The 18,493-nt window shown below is 48.9% G+C and overlaps 1 protein-coding gene across 1 annotated transcript in view; it reads left to right on the forward strand.

The window, feature by feature from the left end:
* The window catches only part of itga9 (integrin, alpha 9), a 936,771-nt gene extending 919,879 nt beyond the window's left edge, over window positions 1-16,892 (forward strand). The window contains exon 28 of the mRNA XM_072467362.1: window positions 16,123-16,892. Within this exon, the coding sequence (XP_072323463.1) occupies window positions 16,123-16,221 (99 nt within the window). The 3' untranslated portion in view covers window positions 16,222-16,892. The remainder of the gene's footprint in view (window positions 1-16,122) is intronic.
* Window positions 16,893-18,493: the final 1,601 nt, after the last annotated feature.

Below are 18,493 nucleotides of genomic sequence, written 5' to 3' on the forward strand. Positions count from 1 at the left end.
TAAATGTTTGTTTGTTTTTACAACAGATTGATCACTTGAAGGGAATTAACTTTGTGAATAGAACATAGAAAATACAGCACAGAACAGGCCCTTCGGCCCACGATGTTGTGCCGAACCTTTGTCCTAGATTAATCATAGATTATCATTGAATCCACAGTGCAGAAGGAGGCCACCCGGCCCCCCGAGTCCGCACCGGCCCCCGGAAAGAGCACCCCACCCAAACCCAACACCTCCACCCAACACCAAGGGCAATTTTGGACACCAAGGGCAATTTATCATGGCCAATCCACCTACCCTGCACATCTTTGGACTTCTTTGAATGAATATTTTTTTCAGTATGAAGTACATTTGAAAGAGAGCTCCCATAGATTGACAGATTTTTAAAAACACATCCATTTCAAGGTCATGTGACTTGGGGCCTGCCCACAATGAATACTGGAGGAGCAACTATGGAGGATACATGGGGGAAATGGAGGAACATGGGAATATGGAGAGGCACAGAGGGAGCATGTGGGGTGGGAGGAGAGTTTGATGGACTTAGGACCTGAAATTTATCACTACAACTGGGACAATGGAACCAGGTATTGTAGCATGCTACCCTCGACATCCATCAGCTTCCAGTACCATCTCAGGCCTGCCTCTGGAGTTGGCAGGCCTGACACCATCCTGCCACCCACTCTAACCACCTCCTGGGAACAAATATATGGTGGTTGGGAACAATTTCAACGGACATGTGTCTGCTGAGTTGGAAAGTTTCCTGACTTTACCTTTCCACCTTTTCCACAAATATCCGGCCCATGGCCTTCAGTTCTCACCACAAAGTGCATTCCCTAGTCACGAATCCCATCCCTCTCCCTGGCACTGTCTCAGACTGAACGAGATTGTTTATTATCTCGGTGTCATGTTTGACCCGGAAATGAGCTTCCAAATACGCATCTATACCATAACTAAGACCACTTATTTGCAGCTCTATAAATATTTGCCCGTTTTTGTTCTTACCTCAATTCAGACACTGGAGAAAACCTCGTCCATGCCTTATTTACCCCGAGAGCTGACTATTTCAATGTATTCCTGCCTTGTCTCTTACTTTCTAGACTTTATAAATTTCAGGTCTAGTGTTCTGCTACCCTTGTCTTAACTTGCAGCAAGGCCTGTTCACCCATCACCCCTGTGTTTGCTGACCTGTATGGCTCGGTGCTAAGCAATGCCTCAATTTTAAAATACTCATTCTTGTTTTCAAACCCCACCGTGGCCTCACCACTCCCTATCTCTGTAATCTTCTCCAGCCTCACAATCCACAGATATCTCTGCATTTGTCTAATTCTGGCCTCCAAAACATCCCTGATTGTAGTCGCTCCAGTATTGTAAGTGGTGCTATCAGCTGCCAAGGCCCTAAGCTCTGGAATGCCCTCCCTACACCTCTCTGCTTCTATACCACCCTTTTTCTCCTTTAAAATGCTTCTTAAAAACTACCTCTTTTACCAAGCTTCTTGACATCAAGTATGAGGGCTTTGTCACGAAGATGGAGATAATTTCTGCTTCTGCCTACTTACGTTCCCAACAATCCAAACCTGAATACAGCTCATCCACTGCGGTAGGCCTGAACTATCACCTTCTGTAACTTTTCTTCTATCCTCATCGAATCAATGTGTCTGTGGTACCCACCTTCTGTTACCTTGATCCTATTCCTACTAAACTGCTGACCACCCAACTTTCCTCTACTCATGTACTCCCCTCTTTCTTTTAAGAATTGCCATCATCATATCCCCCACAAAAAAATACGTCCCACCCTACCATCCTTATAAATTGCGAGTCCATTTCCAACACACCTCGTCTTTCCCCTGCAAAGTACTTCAACCTATTGCTGCCTCCCATATTTGTTCTTGCGTTTCCCACTACTCCTTGAGATTCTCCAAATGGGTTTCCATTATTGTTGAAGCACCAAAATGGCAAAAATTAATTGCATCATCTGTGACTGTAACCGTGGGCCCTATCCCTCCTCATCCTCTCTACAGCCTTTGACTTTCTTAAAATGAATTTAGAGTACCCAATTATTTTTTTCCAATTACGGGTCAATTTATCGTGGCCAATCCGCCTAACCTGCACATCTCTGGTTTGTGGGGCTGAAACCCACTCAGACACGGGGAGAATGTGCAAACTCCACATGGACAGTGAACCAGGGCCAGGATCGAGCCTGGGACCTCAGCGCCGTAGGCAGCAGTGCTAACCACTGCGCCGCTATGCTGCCCTCTCTACAGCCTTTGTCATGGTTCACCAAATCATCCTCCCCTAACACATTTCCTCCATTATCCAGTTCAATAGGACTGGTCTCAATTAATTCAGTGTCAGCCATGGCTCACTTGGTAAATACTTTCACCACTGAGTTGGCAAGTTAAGCGTTCAGGCACCATTCTAAGACTAGCACAAAACTGAAGGCTGGCACCCTGGTGCTGAGTGAGTGTTGTGCTTCAGATATGTTATACTGACGTCCTGTCTACAGCAGGGAGGTTTTCTATGGTGTCTTGACCAACATTTATCCTTGGCGATATGGTGGCACAGTGGTTAGCACTGCTGCCTCACAGCGCCAGGGATCCAGGTTCAATTATGGCCTTGCGTCACTGTGTGGAGTTTGTACATTCTCTCCGTGTCTGTGTGGGTTTCCTCTGGGTGCTCTGTTTCCTCCCACGGTCCAGAGCTGTGCGGGTTAGGTGGATTAGCCATGATAAATTTCCGCTGAGTGTCCAGGGATGTGCAGGTTTGGTTATGGGGTTATGAGACTGGAGTGAGGTGGAGGAGTGAGTGGATATGGGTAGAGTCTTTCGAAGGGTCAGTGAAGACTTGATGGGCCAAATGGCCTCCTTCTGCACTGTAGGGTTTCTGTGGTACCCTTCATTGAATCAACTTCACAGAATTAGAATATCTGATCACTATCACATTGCTGTTTATGGGAGCTCTGCTCTGTTTAAACTGGCTGCCGTGTTTCCCACATCACAAGAGTGGCTCTACTTCAAAGGTATTTTGGCTATAAAGCACTTTGCTTCCCCTATAGTCATGAAAGACAGAACATAAAAACACGTTTTCCCACCTTTCCTCCTCACCTGGTACTGTAAATTCATAGATTGAGCACTACTCTCTAAACTTGCCCTTTTTAAATCTATAAATGACTGTTGCTGCACTTTAATTGATAAATAATTGTGTTAGTCATTTGTTAACACATTGCAAAATTCACATTCTCTTGTCATGGAAATGGCACTGCAGAATCCTTTTTTAAAAAAATATATTTTATTGACATTTTTCAAACAGAGATTTTCCGTTTTTACAACTTAATAAAGGAATATGCATTAAACGTTATTTAAGTAATATATTAAACTAACAACAAATGAAAAAAAAAGAGAAATAAACAAAAAGCAAATATCAACAACTGGCAAAAAACAAAAACACGGGATAATATCTCCCCCCCCCCCCCGGGTTGCTGCTGCTGTCTGTTCTGTTTTTCCATCATCGTTACGCGAGATAGTCAAGGAACGGTTGCCACCGCCTGGTGAACCCCTGAGCCGATCCTCTTAACGCATATTTTATTCGCTCCAGTCTTATGAACCCTGCCATGTCGTTTATCCAGGCCTCCAAGCCCGGGGGCTTCGCTTCTTTCCACATGAGTAGAATCCTTCGCCGGGCTACTAGGGACGCAAAGGCCAGAACGTCGGCCTCTTTCGTCTCCTGCACTCCCGGTTCTTCTGCAACCCCAAATATAGCTAACCCCCAGCTTGGTTTGACCCGGACCCCCACCACCTTTGAGACCACTCTTGCCACACTCTCCCAGAACTCATGCAGTGCCGGACACGACCAGAACATGTGGGTGTGGTTCGCCGAGCTTCCCGAGCACCTCCCACACCTATCCTCCACCCCAAAAAACCTGCTCAGTCTTGCTCCCGTCATATGCGCCCTGTGTAGAACCTTAAATTGAATCAGGCTAAGCCTGGCACATGAGGACGAGGAATTTACCCTGCTTAGGGCATCTGCCCACAGCCCCTCCTCAATCTCTTCCCCCAGCTCCTCTTCCCATTTTCCCTTCAGCTCTTCTACCATCGTCTCCCCCTCGTCTCTCATCTCCCTGTATATTTCCGACACTTTACCTTCTCCAACCCATGCCCCCAAAATCACTATCCTGGATCCCTCGCGTCGGGAGCTGCGGAAATTCCCTCACCTGTTGCCTCGTAAATGCCCTCACTTGCATGTATCGGAAAGCGTTCCCTGGTGGCAACTTATATTTTTCTTCCAATGCTCCCAAACTCGCAAACGTCCCGTCCACAAACAGGTCCTTCAGCTTCCTAATTCCTGCTCGCTGCCAACATTGAAATCCCCCATCTATCCTCCCCGGGACAAACCTGTGGTTATTCCTTATCGGGGACCCGTCACTCCCCTGTGTCGTCTCCACTGCCCCCAGATCTTTAAGGTCGCCACCACCACTGGGTTTGTGGTGTACCTTTTAGGGGAGAACGGTAGCGGCGCCGTCGCCAGCGCTTTCAGGCTTGTTCCCTTACAGGACGCCATCTCCAGCCTTTTCCACGCCGCACCTTCCTCTTCCCTCATCCACTTACAAACCATCGACACATTAGCGGCCCAATAGTAGTCACTCAGACTCGGCAGTGCCAATCCCCCTCTGTCCCTACTGCGCTGCAGGAACCACCTCTTTACCCTCGGGGTCTTTCCCGCCCATACAAAGCTCGTAATGCTCCTATCTATTTTTTAAAAAAGGGCCTTAGTAATCAGGATGGGGAGGCACTGAAACACGAAAAGAAACCTTGGGAGGACCACCATCTTGACCGCCTGTACTCTGCCCGCCAATGACAGGGGCACCATATCCCACCTCCTAAAGTCCTCCTCCATCTGCTCTACCAGTCGCGTCAGGTTAAGTTTGTGTAGGGTTCCCCAGTTCCTGGCCACCTGAATCCCCAGGTATCAAAAATGTCCTGTCACTCTCCTCAGTGGCAGAGCATCTATCCCCCTGCCCTGTTCCCCGGGGTGCATCACAAAAAGTTCGCTCTTTCCCATATTTAATTTATATCCCGAAAACTCTCCAAACTCCCTGAGTATCTGCATTACCTCTGGCATCCCCTCTACTGGGTCCGCCACATATAGCAGTAAATCATCTGCATACAGTGACACTCAATATTCCTCTCCCCCTCTAAGCACCCCCCTCCACTTCTTAGAGTCCCTCAGCGCTATGGCTAATGGCTCAATTGCCAACGCGAACAGTAACGGGGACAGGGGGCACCCCTGTCTTGTACCACAATGTAATCGGAAGTAACCCGATCTTTGCCTATTTGTAACAACGCTTGCCACCAGGGCCCCGTACAGGAGTCTAACCCATCTAATGAACCCCTCCCCGAACCCAAATCTCTTCAGCACCTCCCACAGATAGCCCCACTCCACTCTATCGAATGCCTTCTCTGCATCCATCGCCACCACTATCTCTGCCTCCCCCTCCGATGGGGGCATCATCATCACCCCCAGCAACCTTCGTATATTGGCGTTCAATTGTCTCCCTTTAACAAACCCTGTCTGGTCGTCATGTACCACCCCTGGGACGCACTCCTCTATCCTTGTCGCCATCACTTTGGCCAGCAGCTTGGCATCTACATTTAGGAGGGAGATGGGCCTGTATGACCCGCACTGCAGCGGGTCTTTGTCTCGTTTCAGAATTAACGATATCGTCGCCTCCGACATTGTCGGGGGTAATGTCCCCCTTTCCTTAGCCTCATTGAAGGTTCTCGCCAGAAGCGGGGCCAGCAGGTCCATATATTTCCTGTAAAATTCCACCGGGAACCCATCTGGTCCCGGGGCCTTCCCTGCTTGCATATTCCCAATTCCTTTGATCACCTCCTCCACCTCAATCTGCGCCCCAAGATCTGCCCCCTCCTGCTCCTCCACCCTCGGGAACTCCAGCTGGTCCAAAAAGTGTATCATTCCCTCTTTCCCGTCTGGGGGTTGGGACTTATACAACCTCTCATAAAATGTCTTGAACACCTCGTTCACTTTCCCTGCTCTCTGCTCCATCTTTCCCGTTTCGTCCCTAACTCCTCCGATCTCTCTCGCTGCCCCCCTCTTTCGAAGTTGTTGGGCCAGCAGCCGACTCGCCTTTTCCCCATATTCATATTGTATTCCCTGTGCCTTCCTCCACTGCGTCTCCGCCTTTCCCGTGGTCAGCAGGTCAAACTCCGTCTGTAGTCTTCGTCTTTCCTTGTATAGCCCTTCATCCGGGGCCTCCTCATACTGCCTATCCACCCCCAGAATTTCCCCAACCAATCTCTCTCTTTCTTTACCCTCTTGTTTCCCCTTGTGGGCTCTAATGGAAATCAGCTCTCCTCTAACCACCGCCTTCAGCGCTTCCCACACTACCCCCACCTGGACCTCCCCACGATCATTAACCTCCGGGTATCTTTCAATGCATCCCCTCACCCATCCGCATACCCCCTCGTCCGCCAGTAGTCCCATGTCTAATCTCCAAAGTGGGCGCTGCTCATTTTCCTCTAGAGCATTTTGCTCTAGATCCAGATCCACCCAATGAGGGGCGTGATCTGAAAAGGCTATAGCTGAGTACTCCGTTCCTGCCACTTTCGGGATCAGCGCCCTTCCCAAGACAAAAAGGTCTATCCGGGAGTATACTTTATGGACGTGGGAGAAGAAGGAAAATTCTTTCCCCATCGGACTAGCAAATCTCCACGGATCTACCCCTCCTATCCGCTCCATAAATCCCTTAAGCACCTTGACCGCTGCCGGCCTTCTCCCGGTCCTGGATCTGGACCGGTCCAGCCCTGGGTCCAGCACTGTGTTAAAATCCCCCCCATTACCAAGCTTCCCGCCTCCAGGTCCGGGATACGTCCCACCATCGCTTCATGAATCCCGCGTCATCCCAGTTCGGGGCATATACGTTCACCAGCACCACCGCCTCTCCTTGCAGTCTGCCACTCACCATCACGTACCTGCCCCCACTATCTACCACTATGGTCTTAGCCTCGAACGATACCCGTTTCCCCACCAGTATTGGCACCCCTCTGTTTTTCGCATCTAACCCTGAGTGGAATACCTGTCCCACCCATCCTTTCCTCAGTCTAACCTGATCCGCCAATTTCAGGTGCGTCTCCTGGAGCATAACCACGTCCGCCTTCAGCCTCTTTAAGTGCGCAAACACCCTTGCCCTCTTAATCGGCCCATTTAAACCTCTCACATTCCACGTGATCAGTCAGGTTGGGGGGCCATTTACCCCCCCCCCCCCTCGTCGAGTAGCCATCCCTTTTTTTAAGCCAGCTCCTCACCCAGGTCCCACGCTCCCGTCTGTCCCCCAGACGGCGCCCTCCCGTCCCGACCACTTCGTCTCGTATCAGCTCCCCCTTACCCTCAGCAGCAGCAACCCAGTTAATTCCCCCCCCCCCCCCACCCCCCCGCGCTAGATTCCCCTCTAGCTTGATTGCTCCCCCCATATTGCTTCCCGGAGTCAGCTAACTCTAGCTGACCTCGGATTCCCCGTTTATCCTTTGACGTCCCTGCGTGTGAGGCCCCCTTCCTTCCTGCGCCCGTTTCCCGCTATAATTTCCATAGCGCGGGAAAAAACCCGCGTTTCCCTCTCGGCCCCGCCCCTAATGGCGCAGTTCCCTCATTCCCCTTCCCTGTCCCCTTTTCCACCGGCGCCCACATTTCTTCGTGGCCCCCCCCCTCGGGGGGGGGAGAAAAAAAATTCCCCGTCCAACATTCTTACATATAAGCCCTCCCCTCTCCCCACTTTACATTTCTGTGCCACCACCTCGCTGCCTCTCTCCAGACATCAATTTCTCAAGTCTAGTCCAATTTCTCTTCCTGAATAAATGTCCATGCCTCCTCCGCCGTCTCGAAGTAGTGGTGTTTGCCCTGGTGTGTGACCCACAATCTTGCCGGCTGCAGCACCCCAAATTTGACTTTCTTCCCATGGAGCACCGCCTTGGCCCGATTGAAGCTCGCCCTCCTTCTCGCCACCTCCGCACTCCAATCTTGATATACGCGTATCACCACGTTCTCCCACTTGCTGCTCCGTGTCCTCTTAGCCCAACTCAGGACCATCTCCCTGTCCCTGTAGCGGTGGAACCTCACCACTATTGCTCGTTGTGTTTCCCCTGCCTTTGGTCTTCTCACGAGGACCCGGTACGCTCCCTCCACTTCCAGGGGGCCCGTTGGGGCCTCAGCTCCCATCAGAGTATGGAGCATCGTACTCACATACGCCCCGGCATCAGCCCCCTCTGTCCCTTCAGGGAGACCTAAAATCCTTAAATTCTTCCTCCTCGAGCTGTTCTCCAGGGCTTCCAGCCTTTCTATGCACCTCTTATGTAGTGCCTCGTGCGTCTCCGTTTTTACCACCAGGCCCTGTATCTCGTCTTCGTTCTCGGCTGCCTTTGCCTTCACTCCACGGAGTTCCATCGCCTGGACCTTTTGTGTTTCCTTCAATCCCTCGATTGCCAGTAACATCGGCGCCAGCACCTCTTTCTTGAGCTCTTCCACACATCGTCGGAGGAACTCCTGCTGTTCCGGGCCCCATACCATCTGGGCTCACTCGGCCGCCATCTTGCTTCTCCCTTCTCTTCCCTGCCGCTGCTCCAGAGGATCCTCCGCAATCCGGACACTGCTGTCGCTCCTTTCCATCCACACCCGGGGGGACTTCTTCCTTTGTCACCTCACACTGGGTTTCGCCGTAAAAAAATTCCGTTGGGGCTCCCGATAAGAGCCCAAAAGTCCGTTGAAACGGGAGGTGCCGAAACGTGCGGCTTAGCTGGTCATCGCCGCAACCGGAAGTCCCGGCACTGCAGAATCCTAAAGACACTGAATCAACCCTGAATAAATGCTGTTATTTAAAGAAATTTGTAATGGAATAACTGGATGTTGACATAATAATAATCTTCCTTAGTGTCATAAGTAGGCTTACATTACACTGCAATGAGGTCACTGTGAAATTTCCCTGCTCGCCACACTCCGGCGCCTGTTCGGGAACTCTGAGGGGGATTTCAGAATGTCTAATTCACCTAACAAGAACGTCTTTCGGGACATGTGGGAGGAAACCGAAGCACCCGGAGGAAAGCCACACAGCCACGGGGAGAAAGTGCAGACTCCGCACAGACAGTGTCGCAAGCCAGAAATCGAACCCAACTCCCTGGTGCTGTGAAGCAACAGTGCTAACCACTGTGCTGACGTGTCACAGCCTGTCTCACTCATTCTGTAAAACTGCCTTTAAATAAAAAAAAGAAACTGCTGGATATGCACAGAAGGTTGGTCAGCATCTGAAATGAAGGATAGGTCAAGGTATGAGTTGCAAATTTATATTAACAAGACATTAATCTGTCTTTAGTAAATGTCTTCTGTCCAGACTGGTCTCTCAACCAACGAGACCAAAATCAAGATATTTGGTGACACAGCAAATTGCTGTTCATGGAATGTTACTATGCACAATTTTCCTGCATCATTTCCCAATGTACCTGTTGACTTTAAATCATTTGGGGGCATCCTGAGGATGTGCAACTTTGTGCTTTCTGTTTTAAAGGGGTTGGCTTCCCTGCTGTGCATTCTCCAGCATTTCCTGTTTTTCACTTTGAATTTCCAGCTTTTATAGATTTTCTTTTGACATGATATCTAATTTTATGACTTGAGTACAAAGACAGAGATTTACCCCCAGAAATTATCCAAAGCAAGGCAAAGCTATCAGAAAGCTTGAAGCCTTTCACCATCATGAAGAAAGCTTCAGTTCTCCACAAATGAAGATAATCCTGTCGCACATATTGTCAATAAACAGTTAATCGTTGCTCCTGCCAACGGTATCTGTAGTGCTGTGCTTTGATTAATTTTTATGGCTGTAATAATATTTGTGGTGGAAATTATTTATGATCAAACAGGTATTGGTGGAAATGACAAAAATTGTTTCGACCATGAAAATTGTTGGATTTCCAGCCTTCTCTTTAAGCTGAGATCACATTTCCCCATATACGTTGAGACTAAGGCAAGGTGTCAGAGAGGCTTAACTGCTGGGGTCCAATTTCTGCTTCTGGGCAAAACGACTACAGAGCTTGTCTCCTGTCCTCTGCTTCGTGAATGCCTCCAACGCCTTGAAGTTTTCCTAAAAAGATCAAAGCAGCGTGAACACCAGACCCATAAAGCAAAAATGGTGGAAATGGAGAAATGTCATGCGTCAAGGAAGGTCACCATGCCCCTTACTTTTCAACATGACCACTGCAGAATCACTGTTAATCAATCCCACATTGAACTATAAATGATCTTCAGTGCATATTTATAAAGCCCACACAAGGAAAAATAGGGAAAATTGAGCGCTAGCACTGATGAAAGGAGAGTAGGTCAGAGAATATTTTCTCTGACTCCCTATTGGGAATGTGGGATCATGAAATTCAGCCTGGAGATTCAATTTACCAAGTGTACCACAAAAAACACAACAGAAAAATGGCTGTTCAAAGGCTTGTGAGGATTTAATTGAGTTCAGTGACAATGATGACCATTAATTATTTTTCTTCAATTATACTTTACGATGCTGATCAAGATAGTTAATGTCAGCACTGAAGAGTTTTCCAGTTTGCATAATTTGTGAATTCTGCCCAAGTTGGGTATGAACCCTGCTACCCATTGCAATCAAGTGAATTTCTCCACTGAAATATCTGTCCTTGTTTTTACCCCTCTGAGTATTATTTCCAATTTTGACTGAATTGTCAGCAATTTTATACTTTGGTCAACATTGTGGTTAGGTCCGAAGTTGAAACTCATGACATGTGACTGTTAGGTCCTACTAAGCTGAACCAAATTGTAATTCAGCTGGCAGAAGAGAATGCAAAAACACAGTTCCTTTTGTCAGCCTTTCAAACACAATACTCCTGGCAATGCATTCATGGAATTATAGAATTCCTACAATGCAAAAGGAGGCCATTCAGTCCATCAAATCTGCACCGAGCTCCACTCCCCTGCCCTATCCCTGTAACACGACCTAACCTGCAAACATTTGGACACAAAGGGGAAATTTAGGATCTTTGATTTTAAGAGTTATCTTCTCAATTTGTGTTGTGGAGGAAATGACTTCTATTTTGTGCTGTCTTGAGGGTTCACTTGGTGGAGGAGGGTCATTTGCCAACATCAATATACCAACCAGTCTGACCATCTAATATGACTAGGCTCATGCTGATGAGTTACAATATATCTTTTGTAAGGGCCCCAAAGAATCCAGCACGAGTTTTAAGGATACAAAATAATAACGTTTATTTACTATAACAATATATACATAACAGTAGCAGTAACTTCCCTTGCTACCTTCTCCTTCCTCCTGGTTCCTGGACTGGCCAGCTTATTTATAGTAGGAGTTTCTCCACCCCCCTCATTGGGGAAGTTCATACTCCCATAGGATTGTGGGATAGTCATTAGTCCCCAGCCAATCGTCAGTAGGCAGGTTATAACATCCCTCCCCCCCCCAAAGTCCAAGGAATCCACCGTAGGCCCTGGCGAAGGAAGGCGCCAAACTCGTTTGGCCGCAGGCCGGACGCCATTTGCACGCGGCGCTGGATCAGGCGGCGTATAACGAGATGGAGACCGGCGCTTCCGTGATGAACGGCGCGGTTGTACATCCACGGCCTGTGGACCCGAGGATTCCCCCTCTGATTCATCCTGTGTCTCCATCTCGGAGTCAGAGTCTGCTGCCTCCGTCATGTCAGCATCTCTATCCCCATTCGGTCCCGTCATGACCTGCGCAGGCTTCGAGTGAGGCACCAATGGAACATTTGGAGGACTACCTTCCCTTGTTTCTGGTCTTTGCCGCTGTTGAACTGAGCTCCGGGGGCGGGGAATCTTTTGCGGGGATGATCTTCTGGACCGGACGTGGTCTACATGTTTTCGCTGGAGACGACCCTGGGCTTGCACTTGGTACGATATAGGGCCCGTTTGGCGAAAGATTACACCAGGAACCCATTGGGCACCACCAGCAAAATTCCGCACGAATACTGGGTCACCGGGCGCAAACTGCCGAATCGGACGATGCCGAGACAATCCCGGTCCCTGCCGTTCTTGTGTGCGGCGTACTTTTGCACCAATGTCCGGGAAGACCATACTAAGGCGGGTGCGAAGTCTCCGGCCCATTAGGAGTTCTGCGGGAGCTACCCCAGACACTGTAAACAAAAACCGAGCCAGTCTCGTGTCCATTGATCCGGAAGACTGCTTTTTTAGGCCTCTTTTGAATGTTTGCACTGCACGCTCTGCCAACCCATTTGAAGCCGGGTGGTAAGGGGCAGTGCGGATATGGCGGATGCCGTTCATCTTTGTAAACCTAGCAAACTCCTCACTCGTGAATGGAGTGCCATTATCCGTGACCAGCACCTCGGGGAGGCCATGCGTGCTAAATGATAAGCGCATTTTTTCAATTGTTGCGCAGGACGTTGTCCCCTGCATCTTATGCACCTCCAGCCATTTGGACTGGGCGTCAATTAGCAGAAGGAACATGGATCCCTGAAAAGGGCCTGCGAAATCTGCATGTAAGCGTGCCCAAGGCCGCCCTGGCCATTCCCAGTGATGTAGGGGCGCGGCCGGCGGAAGCTTCTGATGCTCCTGGCAAATAGAGCAGTTTTGGGCCACCTTCTCAATGTCGGTGTCGAGGCCTGGCCACCAGACATAACTCCGGGCCAACATTTTCATCTTGGTCACGCCCGGATGCCCATTGTGCAAGTCTGATAATATCAGCTCCTGGCCTTTTTCCGGGACAATCACACGCATCCCCCACAAGAGGATGCCGTCTTCCACGCTGAACTCTGACAGCTTGGAGGAAAATGCCCGCAACTCGCCTGGGAGCTGTCTATGCTGCCCACCGTACAGGACTATGTGCCGAACCTTTGACAAGACTGGCTCCGTCTGGGTCCACTCACGGATCTGTGATGCCGTGACAGGCAAGGTGTCCATAAAATTTAGGGTTGCGACCACCTCACTGGTCGTGGGGGTCGACATGGGGCCGGTCGATAAAGGCAATCGGCTCAGTGCGTCGGCATTTGCTATCTGCGTACCTGGTTTGTGCTCCAGAGAATATTCATATGCAGCAAGCAACAAAGCCCAGCGCTGGATCCGTGCAGAAGCAATGGGCGGTATTGGCTTATCCTCTCTGAAGAGTCCCAGCAGGGGCTTATGATCAGACACGATAGTGAAATGGCGGCCGTACACATACTGGTGGAAGCGTTTCACCGCGAAAACCACTGCCAGGCCCTCCTTCTCGATCTGCGCGTACTTTTTCTCCACTGCAGTCAATGTGCGGGAGGCGAAAGCTATCGGTCGCTCGGCCCCGTTCTCCATCTTGTGGGACAGGACAGCCCCAATACCACACGGGGATGCATCACATGTGACGAGCAAAGGCTTTCCCGGATCATAGTGGGTTAGTAACCCAGACGACGACAATTGTTGCTTTACCCGCCGGAAAGCGGTTTCTTGCGGCTGACCCCAAACCCAGGTGTGATTTTTCTTTAGCAGCAGGTGTAAGGGGGCCAGCGTAGTTGCCAGATTGGGGAGGAACTTCCCGTAATAGTTTACGAGACCGAGAAAAGAACGAAGATGCGAAGTGTCAGTCGGGGTGGGGGCATGTTGAATTGCACGCACCTTCTCTGCGATGGGGTGCAGACCCTCGAGGTCCACCCGATAACCTAGGTAGACTACTTCTTTTGCCTGAAATACGCACTTTGTGTGACGCAAACGGACTCCAGCCTCCGAAAGGCGTTTAAGGACAGCCTCCAGATTTTCCAAATGCTCTTGCTCCGACGTCCCTGTAATCAACACGTCATCTAGGTAGACAGCCCCACGTGGTAAACCTCTCAAAATGCCCTCCATAACACGTTGAAAAATTGCGCAGGCAGAGGATACTCCAAAGGGCAACCGTGTATATTCATACAGGCCCCGGTGTGTGTTAATTGTTACATATGGTCGGGAGGCAGGGTCCAGCTCCAACTGCAGGTAGGCGTGACTCATATCTAATTTTGTGAATGAGAGTCCGCCTGCAAGTTTCGCGTAGAGATCCTCTATGCGAGGCATTGGGTATCGGTCAAGTCAGGAAACTGTATTCACTGTAAGTTTATAGTCGCCACACAAGCCAACTGTGGCATCTGGCTTCATTACTGGTACAATTGGTGCTGCCCAGTCAGCAAAACGGACGGGCCTGATAATACCCAAACTCTCCAAACGAGTGAGCTCCCCTTCTACCTTCGAGCAAAGCGTAAGGCACTGGGCGCACCCGGAAATAGCGCGGCGTGGCTCCTGGTTCACTTGGATACGGGCTACGGCCCCTTTTATTTTCCCCAAACCAGGCTGGAATACCTCTGGGTATCGTCCTAGCACCTCAGTCAACCCTCCAGAAACTGTTTGGAGGATGTGCTGCCATTGCAGCCGCAAATGGCGCAACCAGTCCCGACCCAACAGGCTGGGCCCATGGCCACGCACTACGATAAGTGGGAAACGCCCCTCCTGGCGTCCATAGACAACAGGGGTCATTGTAGTTCCTGCAATGTCCAGTGGTTCCCCCGTGTAGGTGGCCAACCTGGCCTGTGAGTCAGTTAGTGTAAGGGTCTGTATTCCCTGCTTGATGCGGTCGAATGTCCTCTGGGCGATCACGGAGACCGCTGCGCCAGTATCCAACTCCATCTCCAGCGGGTGGCCATTGACCCGTACTGTCACCTTAATGGGGGCCACATGGGGAGCTGCCACACAATGCAGCTGCAGGCAGTCGTCCTCCGTCTCCACGTCCTCAGGAGTGGTCGCCGCAGGTTCATCCACATGGAAGGTACGGCCTCTGGGCTGGTCCCAGTTACGGCCCCTGGGCTGGTCCCAGTTTCGGTCGGAACGACGGTGCCTCTGGCGTCCCCAGGACCGCCGTCCGCGACGGGGTCGGCGCCTACAAGTCTGACACGGACATGGCTCCTCATCCATGGGCTCTGGAGAAGGCTCCCTTCGGGGAGGAATGTCCGATGGCCACTGGCGTCGGTCTGGTCGTTGCCTCGCCCAAGGTACCGCAGGAGTGCGGGGGGACGTTTTTGGGCGGAAAGGGTTGCGCCCCAAGGCATGCACTTCCATTCCCTGTAGCTCCTGTACTCCTCGCTCTGCGCTCTCTCGGGACAAGACTATTTGTATTGCCTGTTGAAAAGTCAATGTTGGCTCCGCTAACAACTTTCTCTGGGTGGCCGCATTGTTAATACCACAAACCAAACGGTCGCGTAACATTTCTGACAAGGTCTCACCATAGTCACAGTATTCCGCAATCCCGCGTAGCCTGGATAAAAAATCGGCAAGGGATTCTCCAGGGGTCCTCTCAGCGGTATTAAACCGGTAATGCTGGACTATCGTGGATGGGGTTGGGTTAAAGTGTTGCCCCACTATATTCACAAGTTCGTCAAACGTTTTGGAGTTCGGCGCAGCTGGGTACGTAAGGCTCCTAATCACCCCAAACGTATGCGGCCCGCAGGCGGTGAGCAATATGACCACCTGGCGCTCGTTTTCAGTGATATTGTTTGCCCGGAAATAGTAACTCATCCGTTGTGTGTACTGGTTCCAGCTTTCCAGCGCAGCATCAAAAACATCCAAACGTCCGTACAGAGGCATGGTATAATGGAAAACAACTTCCAACCTGTATCCAACAAAAAATCCAGGGAGGTGGCTTCAGCAGTGTAGACAGCTATTCACTTTTACCTTCGTCGCCAGTTTTGTAAGGGCCCCGAAGAATCCAGCACGAGTTTTAAGGATACAAAATAATAACGTTTATTTACTATAACAATATATACATAACAGTAGCAGTAACTTCCCTTGCTACCTTCTCCTTCCTCCTGGTTCCTGGACTGGCCAGCTTATTTATAGTAGGAGTTTCTCCGCCCCCCTCATTGGGGAAGTTCATACTCCCATAGGATTGTGGGATAGTCATTAGTCCCCAGCCAATCGTCAGTAGGCAGGTTATAACAATATCTCTAAGAATAAGTAACTACAATGAACAACAGGTTTTAAGATTTATTGATTGCATTGAGATTTGTCACAAATCATTCCAATACTGTCTGCAATCATCTGAAACCCTTATCCATTGCATTTTCCTTTTTTGTCTAGATGGGCTTCTTTCGTCGGAGGTACAAGGAGATCATTGAAGCGGAGAAGAACAGGAAGGACAGTGAAGAAAGTTGGGACTGGGTGCAAAAAGACCAATGAGCTGCCAGATAATTCAATCATGTGACATGCATCAGACTGCCGATTAACACTGCTCCAGAGTCTTCCATGTGTGGAAGATGGAATCCTTCTCCATATTTTTCGGCTATCTGACGATTGTGTATTCACGTAATTCAACAGCTGGAAGCATGCCCGAGGCAGGCATTGCAGACAGAAGATCTTCTGTGGTGTTTAGACTTCCTTTAACATGCATCAATGAACTTCAGAAAGCAAAGTGCTGTGAAGAACACAGATTCAAGATGGAGGAGAATGGGATTTACAACAATATGACCCTCAGGGGATTGAATTCTCTTTGTGTGTTCAGTAAAGAGAAACAAATATTTTTTATAAGAGAAGAACATGGTTGTCCAAAATGTTTATTCCTTTATATTTTTATCCAAATGTAAATTACTCTTATCCATTTCTACAATAACTCACTGCACTGATGTCTTGCTCAGAATCTGAGTGATGACAAGTTGATGAAGAAGCTATTTTATCCGAAGGTCTTTGCAGTAAGGTCAATCTAGATGAAGAAAATCCACGACTACATGCAGAGTTATCTAACCCTTTCAGTACTGTATATCCTTTGCACTTTGCAGCAAGCTACTTTCCGTCATCTACTGTCTGAAACAATGATCATGCAATGTTGTATACTGTACAGGCAATACATTCAAACAGGGGTGGGGGGGGGGGGGGGGGGAGCGCGGGTGTGTGTGCGTGTGTGGTTTAGTGCTCCTGTGTTTGGTCAGAGAATATGGGCCAGGGTTTCTGTACCAAGTCACCATCCAGTGACCCCCTGATGAAAGTTTACTGCTTGTGCAAATTGGATGGGGGATAGGATCAAGTTTGGCTTTCATTTTCTTCAGCAGTTGAATAACCTACTGGCACTCGACTGTCACGGCTCAGATAAAAATAACTTGTCTGAGGGTGCCAGAGGACCAGCTGTGCCCCTGGAAATGTACAATACCACTTTCACATAAAAAATGCATTCTCAATTTCTTTACAGATGAGGGGAGTAAGGCTGGAGAAAAAACAAGGGAGGAGTAAGGGACTGAAAGCTGATAGCACAGCTCAGGAGGAGGACTTATAAAAGGCTTCTGATGGCAGAGGGTGAAGGCACAGAAAACGCAATGGGAGAGTTTAGGAAAGAAATGGAAAGGGCATGAGTGCTGCCATTGGCAGATCTGAAAGATAAAAATCATTCAAGTGATTTAAAAAGTAATGGGGAAAGTGATCAATTGATCAAGAGGGACAATTCTATGTTTCTGCCTGTTATCTGACTACAGGATTGTTATTGTCTATTAACCCCTCCATATAGAGCAGTTAAAGGTGATCTGTAATTTGATTTAGTGTATCTTGGCATTTCTGGTGATCTCACAGTGTAACAAGTTATCATTCTGCGATCTTACCTTCATGCCACTGTCAGCAGCTACACATTGCCATTAACGCCTTTCACACTGCCATTAACACCTTCTCTGCCTCGTGCCCTACATATCTTTGTTGCAATCTCTCCTATTTCCCACTTATTATTCACCTTCTACTCTTCTCCAGCTGCTCCATCCACTCTTATACAGCATATAATCCATCACATTTCTCCCTCTCTTTAACTCTGAAGAAGGGTCACATGTGCTCAAAACTCTGACTCTGTTTCTCTCTCCACAGATGCTGCCAGACCTGTGAGTTTTTCCAGCATTTTCTGTTTTGATTTAAATATTCCACCACCCGTAGTATTTTATATTCATATAAAAAAGCTTCCTTGCGTCTGCGTGTTGCAGAAAACATGACACCACTGAGAACAGAACTCAAACATTGTGACTTAAGTGTGTGGAAGTTTTCTGTGGTGTCATCTCACATAAGGCTTTGTTATACCGTAAATTCTGTGGGTTATGCATTATATTTTTGCTACATTGCAATCTACTCTCCAGTTGTGAGCTTGTGTGCTAAGAGCACAGCATCACTGAATTTACTCTGTAAAGTAGGGAGACCAAGAATCTCAATCTAAACTCATTGAAAGCTGGATACTTAGGGCAGTTAATTTCCATGGAATATTTAAAATAATTAAATTAATTACTTTGTAAGTTTCAAAAGACATACATTAGGAGAATCTCTGGTCATGTAATTCATCAGGTTCTGGAGCAAAATCAATGGCGACAGGTTGACTGAATTTAAAACTGCAGAGGATAACTTTTTCACCTGTTCATATGGGCGGCATGGTAGCACAGTGGTTAGCACAGTAGCTTCAGAGCTCCAGGGTCCCAGGTTCGATTCCCGGCTT

The sequence above is a fragment of the Scyliorhinus torazame genome, chromosome 11, assembly GCF_047496885.1.
Source record: "Scyliorhinus torazame isolate Kashiwa2021f chromosome 11, sScyTor2.1, whole genome shotgun sequence".
NCBI lineage: Eukaryota > Metazoa > Chordata > Chondrichthyes > Carcharhiniformes > Scyliorhinidae > Scyliorhinus > Scyliorhinus torazame.